The 12367-nt window shown below is 50.1% G+C and overlaps 1 protein-coding gene across 1 annotated transcript in view; it reads left to right on the top strand.

The window, feature by feature from the left end:
• CACNA1C (calcium voltage-gated channel subunit alpha1 C) overlaps positions 1 to 12367 on the top strand; it is a 669515-nt gene that overhangs the window by 546612 nt on the left and 110536 nt on the right. Inside the window, exons 19-20 of the mRNA XM_054168007.1 lie at positions 6572 to 6704; positions 8414 to 8543. Of these exons, the coding sequence (XP_054023982.1) occupies positions 6572 to 6704; positions 8414 to 8543 (263 nt within the window). The remainder of the gene's footprint in view (positions 1 to 6571; positions 6705 to 8413; positions 8544 to 12367) is intronic.

Raw genomic sequence — 12367 nt, 5'->3', positions numbered from 1 at the left:
CAAAATCCCTATACATTTGCTCTACTTGTATTCATCCATATTTGTAGCCCATCATTCCTATCATGAATAGAATGTGGTCCCTACACCATGCAAGAGTGGTGGACTACACAAACATGGCTTTAAGGGGCAATGGGTGGAAGTTGAGGCATAGGAAGTTCCATGCAAACACTTTTTTCCCTGTGAGGGTGACAGAGCCCTGGCACAGGCTGCCCAGGGGGGTTGTGGAGTCTCCCTCTCTGGAGATATTCAAAGCCTGCCTGGATGTGTTCCTGTGTGATCTGCTCTAGGTGCTCCTGCTCTGGCAGGGGGGGTGGACTGGATGAGCTTTTGAGGTCCCTTCCAAGCCCTAACATTCTGTGATGCTGTGATTAATCTTTGCAAAGCCTCTATAACCACAGACACTCACTGGACATGCACCCCAGTTGCTGAGCATTTGTGAGAGTCTTCAGTCAAAAGCAAGAATTAAACCAGCTGGATGCATTCCTGTTTCTATTTCTTACCTGCCTTGGGTTTCCAGACCATGACATCTTTTTCCAGACCATGACATCTTTTTCCAGACTATGACAGCTGTAGATCAAATTTAAGCCTAGTGGTGATGGAATTGTGGTTCAGTTAGCTTCTGTGGATAGCTTACAAATAGGCCAGCATGTGTGTCATGGCCATTCTATCTGCATAAGATCAGATCCACAACAGTAAGCACAGCCACTTTTAACTCTCTGTCTTGGCATATTTTTTAATAGAACCTAACATTTGAACCACAGAATCACAGAAACATTCAGCTTGGAAAAGAGCCTCAGGATCACCAGGTCCAACCCAGAGCCCTGCTCTGCAAGGGTCACCTCTAAACCATAGCCCCAAGCACCACAGTCAAACCACCTTGAAACACAGCCAGGCTTAGGGACTCCACCACCTCCCTGGGCAGCACATTCCAATCCCTGACCACTCTTGCTGGGAACAAATTCTTCCTACTGCCCAGTCTGACCCTGCCCTGCTGCAGCTTGAGGCTGTTCCCTCTTGTTCTGTCACTAATTACCTGGGAGAAGAGACCAGCACCAAGCTCTCCACAACCTCCTTTCAGGTAGCTGTAGAGAGCCAGGAGGTCTCCTCTCAGCCTCCTCTGTTTCACACTAACCATCCCCAGCTCCTTCAGTCACTCTCCATCAGATTTCTTCTCCAGGCCCTTCCCAGCTTCCTTGCCCTGCTCTGCCCTGGCTCCAGCACCTCCACATCTCTCTTGCATTGAGGTGCCCAGAGCTGGACACAACCCTCCAGGTGTGGCCTCCCCAGAGCTGAGTCCCAGGGGACAATCCCCTCCCAGCTCCTGCTGGCCACAACATTGCTGATCCCAGCCAGGAGGCCTTTGGCTTTCTTGGCCAGCTGGGCACACTGCTGGCTCCTGTTCAGCTGCTTGTCCATCAGCACCCCCAGGTCCCTTTCTGCCAGCAGCTCTCCAGCCACTCTGCCCCAAGCCTGTAGCACTGCTTGGGGTTGTTGTGCCCCAAGTGCAGGCCCTGGCATGTGGTCTTGTTGAAGCTCAGAATGTATGGTCAAGTTTTCTCCTGCTTCCTAAAAGCATTACAAATGCAACCAGACAGCACCTTGGTTATTTTCCACTGCACAATGCCATTTCTAAGCAGGACTATTCCCTGAAGTGATTATTAACTGTTTGTGAAAAGTGAAGTTGACCTCCCTACAGCTCAGAAAATTACCTGACCACTTCTTTCAGAGTTCTTGGAAGGCAACCATGAGGCTTAGGTACAGTAAAGTTTTGTAAGTTGCTTGTTAGGTCAGATTTACCAGAGTCATCCATTGCACCCTGCTGTAGAAAGCTCACAAACACCAAGGTCTTCTCAGAGCTGATGGGGCATGTCAGTGCTGGGCCCCTCACTACAAAAGGGACACTGAGGTTCTGGAGCATGCCCAGAGAAGGACAACGAGGCTGGAGAAGGGCCTGGAGCACCTGGGCTACCAGGAGGGGCTGAGGGAGCTGGGGGTGTTCAGGCTGGAGAAGAGGAGGCTGAGGGGAGACCTCATTGCTCTCTACAGCTCCCTGAAGGGAGGTTGGAGTGAGGAGGGGGCAGCCTCTGCTCCTTGGTGTCAAGAGACAGGAGCAGAGGAGATGGTTCCAAGCTGCAGCAGGGGAGGTTCAGGCTGGATGCTAGGAAATATTTCTTCCCAGAGAGGGTTCTCAGACACTGGAATGGTCTGCCCAGGGCAGTGCTGGAGCCACCATCCCTGGAGGTGTTTCAGCAGTGTGTGGAGCTGGTGCTTAGGGACATGGTTTAGTGCTGACCCTGCAGTGCTGGGTTAAGGATTGGACTGGATGAGCTTGGAGGTCTCTTCCAGCTGGGTGTTTTCTGTGATCTGGCTTGTGTAGGTAATTTGGAGGAAGAAGGCTCCAAGTCTTTCCCCATCATTAGCAATCATGAGTTTCCCAGTCCCCACACGTCCCTCTCTTCAGTCCCCTTGTGGCTGTCTGACCAGTCCGGAATGCTGCTCACTGATGCTCAGTTCAGCTGCAGCACAGGAGCTGCTGTGTGGGCATGGATGGCCCATCTGGGAGCACACTACTCCTTGCCCCCTTGCATGTGGATCCCTTCCAGCTGTGCTTTGAGTGAAGCATCCTATGCAGTCAGCTGGCTCTGCCTGTTTTCTGTTGGTGATTTAAGCTGTTAAGGGCTGTGACCTTCCCAAGGCTGTGTACCATTCCATTCTCTGAAAACATCCTTCACCCTACCCCAGCTCTCAAAACCAATTTGAAATCCTCACTTCATTTGGTTTCCCTTTATGCTTGCAAGTACCTCACTCAATTTCCTATTTGTTTCTGCTGCCTCTCAGTAACCTCTTCTGACTCTGTTTGCTACACAGTGTTGCACTTAGCCCCCGGAATACTCCGAGTGCTTGCAGCTCACCAGAGCAGCTATCTTCTTTGTTGGAAGGAGATTCTGGTCCTTCCAGGGGTTTGTGTGCACTAAAAGGGTTATGATTATGCTATGTTTATTATAGGAAGACAGGGAGCCAGTCTTGCTGTCTGGGACAGAAACAGAAAAAGGCTTCAGACTGTCAGCTGAAGGTGAAAGCTTGGGAGGGTTCATGGGAGCTTGAAGCAAAGCAGTGTCCTTCCACAAGAGTTCTGCTCTTTGTGGAGTCAAAGAATGAAGAAAGAAAAGAAACAAAGCAATCCTCATCAGTGAATTGCTCACTGCTGCTGCACTGCAGCCTGCAGGGGCTTATGGCCTCACAGCCAAAAAGGTGCAAGGGCAAAGGAGTGTAGCATTACAGAGAAATGAACATTGACACCGAAGCACAAAAGTACTTCTGACTGTTCCCTCAACTAATAAAACCAATTCTGTAAAGCATATCACTGTCTCCAGTTCTGGGGCCCTCAGTGTAGGAAAGATGTTGAGGTGCTGGAAGGTGTCCAGAGAAGGGCAACAAAGCTGAGGAGGGGTCTGGAGCACAGCCCTGGGAGGAGAGGCTGAGGGAGCTGGGGTTGCTTAGCCTGGAGAAGAGGAGGCTCAGGGGAGACCTTCTTGCTCTCTACCACTCCCTGAAGGGAGGTTGTAGCCAGGTGGGGGTTGGCCTCTACTCCCAGGCAAGCAGCACCAGAACAAGAGGACACAGTCTCAAGCTGTGCCAGGGGAGGTTTAGGCTGGAGGTGAGGATGAAGTTCTTCATAGAAAGAGATTGGCCATTGGGATGTGCTGCCCAGGGAGGTGGTGGAGTCACCATCCCTGGAGGTGTTTAAGAGGAGGCTGGATGAGGCACTTGGTGCCATGGTTTAGTTGATTAGATGGTGCTGGGTGATAGGTTGGACTGGATGATCTTGAAGGTCTTTCCAACCTGGTTAATTCTATTCTATTCTATTCTATTCTATTCTACTCTATTCTATTCTATTCTGCTCTATTCTATTCTATTCTAAATATTACACCATGCAATTGAGCTGTGGCAAATAGGCTATCTTAAAAAAGTACAAACTGTGTGCAGCAGCTCAAAACATTTATACAGAGCTCTCTCATGGGAGCAGGAGCTGAACGCTGGCTGCCAGCAGTGTAAAGAAAGAATCCTGTTTGCATGCAATGGTGGCATGCATCCAGAAGGCTACTTTCCTTCTGCCTTGGACATCTAGATGAGGATCTGTGATGATCCTTCTGCTATTTCTGATGTGTCCATTCACAGAGATACTAGCATACCTGGCCCTAATGGAACAGGCCCTTCCTAGATCATGTCTCACTTTAAGGACTTAAGATAAACCTTTTCACAGAATCACAGAAAACTCCCAGCTGGAAAAGACCTCCAGGCTCAGCCAGTCCAGTCCTTAACCCAGCACTGCAGGGGCAGCACCAAACCATGTCCCTAAGCACCAGCTCCACACACTGCTTAAACACCCCCAGGGATGGTGACTCCAGCACTGCCCTGGGCAGACCATTCTAGTGTCTGAGAACCCTCTCTGGGAAGAAATATTTCCTAGCATCCAGCCTGAACCTCCCCTGCTGCAGCTTGGAACCATTCCCTCTGCTCCTGTTGCTTGCCACCAAGGAGCAGAGGCTGCCCCCTCCTCACTCCAACCTCCCTTCAGGGAGCTGTAGAGAGCAATGAGGTCTCCCCTCAGCCTCCTCTTCTCCAGCCTGAACACCCCCAGCTCCCTCAGTCCCTCCTCATAGCCCAGGTGCTCCAGGCCCTTCCCCAGCCTCGTTGCTCTTCTCTGGACACACTCCAGCCCCTCAATGTCCTTCCTGTAGTGAGGGTCCCAGAGCTGACCACAACACTCAAGGTGTGGCCTCAGCAGTGCTGAGCACAGGGGGATGGTCACCTCCTGTCCCTGCTGGTCACAGTGTTTCTGATCCAAGCCAGTATGCCACTGGCTTTCTTGGCCACCTGGGCACTGCTGGCTCCTATTTGATCAACTGCCAACCAGAGCCCCCAGGTCCCTCTCAGAGTTGCAGCTTCCCAACCACTCATCCCCCAGGCTGTAGCTTGCCATGGGGTTGTTGTGACCCAGGTGGAAACTAGAGGTTCCTCCTTTGCACTGGCTGGAAAATGGATCAGCTGCATCTGTCATGCCTCTTTCTTAAAACATTCCTTCCCCTCTTGCTGATCAGGTGAGAGGATTGGGGTCTCTAAACCAGCAAAATCCTATCACATCCTTTACAAAACAGCATCTGACTTCTGCAGGTAGAAGTGATCCTCACAGGTTCTCTTTCACATATCACATAGCCTCCACAGTTTTGTTCCCTTGAGGGTACTCACTGATCTGCAGCCTGCCTGGAGAGCTGCTCTATAGGCACCAGGTTCAAGAACCTCAACCTTGTTCACTGAATTACGAAAGGGATCCATTCCAAGAGTTTGTGATGGGCATAATGCCAAGTGCCCATGCTCCACTCATCCAGACACCACCCCAGATATGGCAGTGGCTCTGTGGAAAGCCTCACAAGAAGCTGAAAAATAGATCTTGGTAAACTGAGGAATGGTCTGAAGAAAGGGAGATGCCATTCCATAAGGGTTGAGCAGCCTCTCTTGGGAATGGTAGCACGAATTCAGAGAGGGGAGCAGCAGGCTAGGCAGCTGTTCTCTGGGAAACAGTCTCTGCTGTGTGCAAATCAGAAGCTGATAGCAAGTTAATGCCCAAGTAAATGAGAAGAAGTGCCCATGAAGGAAAGGAAGGTGGTGGTGTAAGATGTAAGGAGTAAGATGTAAGAAGGTCCTGCTTCTGGGTCAGGGCATTCCCAGGCACCAATACAGGCTGGGCAGGGACTGGCTTGAGAGCAGCCCTGAAGAAAAGGCCTTGGGGGTGCTGGGGGAGGAGAAGCTCAACAGGAGCCAGCAGTGAGCACTTGCAGCCCAGAGAGCCAAGCAGAGCCTGGGCTGCAGCAAGAGAAGTGTGGCCAGCAGGGCCAGGGAGGGGATTCTGCCCCTCTGCTCCGCTCTGCTGAGACCCCACCTGGAGCTCTGTGTCCAATTCTGGAGCCTCTATTACAGGAAGGATCTGGAGGTGCTGGAAGGGGTCCAGAGAAGGGCCATGAGGATGAGCAGAGGGCTGGAGTTGCTCTGCTATGAGGACAGACTGAGGGAGTTGGGGTTGTTCAGTCTGGAGAAGAGAAAGCTCTGAGGAGACCTTCTTGTGGCCTTCCAGGATCTGAAGGGGGCTACAAGAAAGCTGGGGAGGGACTTTTGAGGGTGTCAGGGAGGGATAGGACTGGGGGGAATGGAGGAACACTAGAAATGGGTAGATTCAGACTGGGTGTTAGGAAGAAGTTGTTCCCCATGAGGGTGGTGAGAGCCTGGCACAGGTTGCCCAGGGAGGTGGTGGAAGCCTCATCCCTGGAGGTGTTTGCAGCCAGGCTGGAGGTGGCTGTGAGCAACCTGCTGTAGTGTGAGGTGTCCCTGGCCATGGCAGGGGGGTTGGGACTGGCTGATCCTTGAGGTCCCTTCCAACCCTGACAATTCTGTGATTCTATGACTATCCTCTTTCAATGATTCTTAGTTTATAGCTCCAGTTAGGCAGATCCCAATGCCCAGTGCTCCAGCAGGGGTTGTGGTTTGCATTAAAAACCAAACATGCTTCTTGCAGCTGAAGAAGATGAGGAAGAACCTGAGATGCCTGTGGGCCCTCGGCCTCGCCCGATGTCTGAGCTGCACCTCAAGGAAAAGGCTGTGCCCATGCCTGATGCCAGTGCTTTTTTCATCTTCAGTCCTAACAACAGGTACTTAAGGGCCTGCTTGGCTGGAAGCAGGAGGTGGAGGGCATCTATGTCTTTCATGCTGGGCCCCAAAAGTTACGTGGTGCAGCGCTCTCGTCCAGAAGTTCATATCAGAGATCTCCTTTGCCCAGCTTCCCCTTTAAAGGCCCTGGCATGACATCCTCATGAGAGCACAACTGTAGGGAGCCCCTTGACAGTGTTCAATGGGAGTTCCTGGCACCTGCAAGGCTGATTGGAGACACAAATCATGACAGCTTTGGAACCAAGGGACTTGGAGGCAAGTCGGTAATTGGAGTTCCCTGACACATTCAGGTCCAAATTGCAAGCAAGCCACCATGCAATCAGTCAAGCATGAGGCAGGAGTTTCCTGCCCTAATGGCTGCTCCAAATCCACTCTCAGCAGGGAGTTTGTGTGTTGCTGCTCATTCCTACACGTCAAGAACAGCCCTGAGTGGGAGCAGAGGAGAATAATTCTTCTCTCACATTCTTGGGCTGCTGCAATGTGGCTTCACATTGCTCCACCTGCCTTTGCATTGCAGATGTAAGACCAGTGCTGTAAGTGGGGGGCTGAGCCATGGCACAGGGGAAGGTGAATTTGCAAGGGCCTTGTGACTGAGCTCAGTGCCCAGTGGTCTGTGCAGCACCACACATTCCAGCATCTCCCAACAGGACTTGGCCTCCAAACACAGCCCAAACACAGTAAGGCAAGGCTGTAACAGCACAGCTGAATTCAGAGCCATTCTTTCCACAGCAGAGTCTGTGCCACTCCTCCTTGGGTGTGTGCAACAGGCAGGGACTGAGGATGGTTGAGACTCATGGACTATAATGCCAGCTTTGCCACCCACCCACTGTCACTTGTTGAAGAAGTAAATTAACCTCTGCAATCATCTGTAAAATTGCTGTAATGGAGGTTTGGAGGCTTAAGAGCCAAAAGTAGAGCTAAACAGGATCATGAAGTGCCTCTAGAACTATGCACAGGACTGTTAAGGGAATTTAACTCTTCATTTCCTCACATCAACATATGGAGAGTGCTGTAATGGTCTCCTGTAAGCATGCTGCTGTTTGATGAGAGACTGCTGCTTCCTTTGCCTGCTAGTTTCCCACTGAGAGCACCAAGCACTTAGTATTGGACCAGTGTTTAGAAGACACTCAGCATGGCTCCATGTCCTCCCAGAAGTCCTTTGCAAATGCCAGCCTGCCTTGTATCCAACTGGCCAGTGCTGTGCCCTGTTAGCAAGGGACATCCCCCATTGCTCCTGCTCAAGGACACTTCAGCCCCAGCTGAGAAAGACATTGGCCACCCCAAAGCCCATTTCTGTTGCTTTCCCACTAAATGAACGGGGAATGGTTCTGTGGAAGAAAGAGAGAGCTATAATTCTGGGCTGGCAGGTTTCAGACCACATCTAAACCACAAAGGCCTTTGTCAGGAGGGAGTAACTGTTCTCCATCCCTATGCACTGTGTCCTGCAGTCCTGCAGGCAGCCAATCCATCATGTGCATCACTGCACCAGGTTGAGAGCCAAGGCTGCCCAGCACCCAGCAGGGCCAGGCAAAGCTGCCTGGGCCTGTGTTACCCCTGCTGCTGGGGCAGAAGGAAGCTGCTCTGCAGAACAATCCTCCAGGGCCAGTCCTGCTGACAAAAGAGGAGGGGGGAAAGCTTCCCAGGTCCTGTTCTCTGAAAGATAAAGCTGTGCCTCTCCTCTCTCTTGCAGGTTTCGTGTCCACTGCCACCGCATCGTTAATGATAACATTTTCACCAACCTGATCCTCTTTTTCATCTTGCTCAGCAGCATCTCCCTGGCAGCTGAGGACCCTGTCCGACACCTCTCCTTTAGGAACCAAGTATGCTTCCCATCCTCCTTCCCCCCCTGTACATTGCAAGTGTGGTACAAGCAGATCACGAGCTGAAGCCAGGGAAGGCAGGAAGGCCTGCATCAAAGGCTTTGGGAGTGACTCTCTTCTCTGGTTTGTGCCTTCTGTGTGTGGAATCCCCAGGTTTTGCAAGGAGCAGGAGTCAGGGCAGAATTTGGCCTCTAGCTCATTTCAGAAGTGTGTCTAGGGGAAGGAAGGACAGGAGGCTGAAGCAAAATTGCTGTTCTCCTGGATCAAGGCATTAGAAAGAGTTGTGGAAGCACTGACTGGGACACAGCTAATTCTGACTGCCGGGGTTTGCAGGTTTGGAACATGTGCTCTCCTGCCAAGTGTTTGCTTGGCAACTAAAAGCCCAGGGCCTGGTTTTCACCTTGTTCACACTGGTGTAAATCAGGAGTAACATCCTGGAGTTTGATACACTCACTCCGGGGGGAATTGATGCTGTCAGATTTAAATCAAACTCTTAGAACAGAAGCTGCAAAAGCTACCATTAAAATCTGAGATAATTCTCAGAAACTAAGCTGTGCTCCTCTCCTCACCAGCCTCAGGGAAGGAGGGCAAGGAGAGGAAGGCATTCAGCACAGGAGCTACATTCTCACATTCTTTCCTGACCATTCTTATTAGGCTTTCAAAATGCTGAGTGCTTAACTTTGCCAGGGGTTGTTTTCATTAATCTAAGATCAGGAATCAGAAGAATTACCAGGCCTATGTGAGACTCCTGATCTCTGCCATCTGCAGTGGCCCTGTGGTGGGAAAAGCTTGGAAGGCCTAAAGAGTGGAACATTTGTTGTTGTTGTTCAATAATGAAATCTTAATTTAAGGTATAGTGTTCCACCTCCCTGAAATATCCTGGCCTGAGCACATCTTCAGACACATGTGCATGTCAATGGAGGTTTTATCCCTGAGCTTATCTCAGACCTGCTTTGCATTTGGTCATGAAGGTGGAGATTAAATAATAGACTCAAACCTGTGCCACCAGTGAGCCACTTGTGCACTAAATAATGCAATCAAACCTGTGCCACCAGTGAGCCACTTGTGCACTGAATAATGCAATCAAACCTGTGCCACCAGTCAGCCACTTGTGCACTAAATAATAGACTCAAACCTGTGCCACCAGTGAGCCACTTGTGCACTAAATAATAGACTCAAACCTGTGCCACCAGTGAGCCACTTGTGCACTAAATAATGCAATCAAACCTGTGCCACCAGTGAGCCACTTGTGCACTAAATAATAGACTCAAACCTGTGCCACCAGTGAGCCACTTGTGCACTAAATAATGCAATCAAACCTGTGCCACCAGTGAGCCACTTGTGCACTAAATAATAGACTCAAACCTGTGCCACCAGTGAGCCACTTGTGCACTAAATAATGCAATCAACCCTGTGCCACCAGTGAGCCACTTGTGCACTAAATAATGCAGTCAATCCTGTGCCACCAGTGAGCCACTTGTGCACTGAATAATGCAATCAAACCTGTGCCACCAGTGAGCCACTTGTGCACTAAATAATGCAGTCAATCCTGTGCCACCAGTGAGCCACTTGTGCACTGAATAATGCAATCAAACCTGTGCCACCAGTGAGCCACTTGTGCACTAAATAATGCAATCAACCCTGTGCCACCAGTGAGCCACTTGTACACTAAATAATGCAATCAACCCTGTGCCACCAGTGAGCCACTTGTACACTGAATAATGCAATCAAACCTGTGCCACCAGTGAGCCACTTGTGCACTAAATAATAGACTCAAACCTGTGCCACCAGTGAGCCACTTGTGCACTAAATAATGCAATCAACCCTGTGCCACCAGTGAGCCACTTGTGCACTAAATAATAGACTCAAACCTGTGCCACCAGTGAGCCACTTGTGCACTAAATAATGCAATCAACCCTGTGCCACCAGTGAGCCACTTGTGCACTAAATAATAGACTCAAACCTGTGCCACCAGTGAGCCACTTGTGCACTGAATAATGCAATCAACCCTGTGCCACCAGTGAGCCACTTGTGCACTAAATAATAGACTCAAACCTGTGCCACCAGTGAGCCACTTGTGCACTAAATAATGCAATCAAACCTGTGCCACCAGTCAGCCACTTGTACACTGAATAATGCAATCAAACCTGTGCCACCAGTGAGCCACTTGTGCACTAAATAATGCAATCAAACCTGTGCCACCAGTCAGCCACTTGTACACTGAATAATGCAATCAAACCTGTGCCACCAGTGAGCCACTTGTGCACTAAATAATAGACTCAAACCTGTGCCACCAGTGAGCCACTTGTGCACTAAATAATGCAATCAAACCTGTGCCACCAGTCAGCCACTTGTACACTGAATAATGCAATCAACCCTGTGCCACCAGTGAGCCACTTATGCACTAAATAATAGACTCAAACCTGTGCCACCAGTGAGCCACTTGTGCACTAAATAATGCAATCAAACCTGTGCCACCAGTCAGCCACTTGTACACTGAATAATGCAATCAAACCTGTGCCACCAGTGAGCCACTTGTGCACTAAATAATAGACTCAAACCTGTGCCACCAGTGAGCCACTTGTGCACTAAATAATGCAATCAACCCTGTGCCACCAGTGAGCCACTTGTGCACTAAATAATGCAATCAAACCTGTGCCACCAGTCAGCCACTTGTGCACTAAATAATGCAATCAAACCTGTGCCACCAGTGAGCCACTTGTGCACTAAATAATGCAATCAAACCTGTGCCACCAGTGAGCCACTTGTGCACTAAATAATGCAATCAACCCTGTGCCACCAGTCAGCCACTTGTGCACTAAATAATGCAATCAAACCTGTGCCACCAGTCAGCCACTTGTGCACTAAATAATGCAATCAAACCTGTGCCACCAGTGAGCGACTTGTACACTGAATAATGCAATCAAACCTGTGCCACCAGTGAGCCACTTGTGCACAGCTGAGTGTGCCCACCATGGAGAGATAAATCTGTGTCAGTATGAATTAGTGCTGCATCATGAAGGCAGCTGGCACATGGACTTCTGACAGGCCACAGAAGCTGCTCCAGACTCTGTAGCAGAGAGATTTAAAGCAGTCAAAGCTGTTTGTGCTGGGTAAAAGAGCTGAAGGCCTGGGGCAAAGTGTTGTGTTGTGTATTTGAAGCCACTGATGTTGCATGAAAATCTGTGTTTAATTTTTGCAGGTACAGATGTTTAAAATGTATCATGCAAGGGGACAATGACAAGATGTTTGAGTTGCAAACATGATCTGCCTTTACACTTTGACACTAGAACAGTAAGATTGTGTCCTGCCCAGTGCCCAGACAGAGGTCTGGGAGGGAAAGAAAGGAAGCAAGCTGAAAGCAAACTGACCACCTCTGCCTTCACCCTGGAACCACATAGCCAGACATTAACCTGTGCACGAGGACTCATGCAGACCAGTGCTGCTGCTGCCACAAACTGTCCCAGAGCAGGAAGGCAGGAAAAGAGAGCCCCTCAAAGGCTAGCCAGGAGCCTTGGACACTGCTTCTGTCCTGGGGCGGGCTGCTGGCTGCATCCTTCTTGTGTCACATAAGGCTCAGACAGCAAGTCTTTGGAAGTGCAAACAGCCCAAGCGAGGCCCAAGTCCTTGTGTGCCTCCACTGGCCTCGTCTCTGCATCTTGGCAAGGTGCTCATTCATTTTAATGTGTTCCAGAGTAAATTTATATTTAGATTACAATAACTGTGGCTGCTGATAAATGGTGCTGCCTGCACAGGCGGAGCAGGGCTCGCTTTCATTAGGCAGGATTTCATCTGTAAGGGACGTCTTTACTAGCTGCAGCTGT

Source organism: Dryobates pubescens, chromosome 15 (assembly GCF_014839835.1).
Source record: "Dryobates pubescens isolate bDryPub1 chromosome 15, bDryPub1.pri, whole genome shotgun sequence".
NCBI lineage: Eukaryota > Metazoa > Chordata > Aves > Piciformes > Picidae > Dryobates > Dryobates pubescens.
This window is presented reverse-complemented; position numbering and strand designations above follow the sequence as displayed.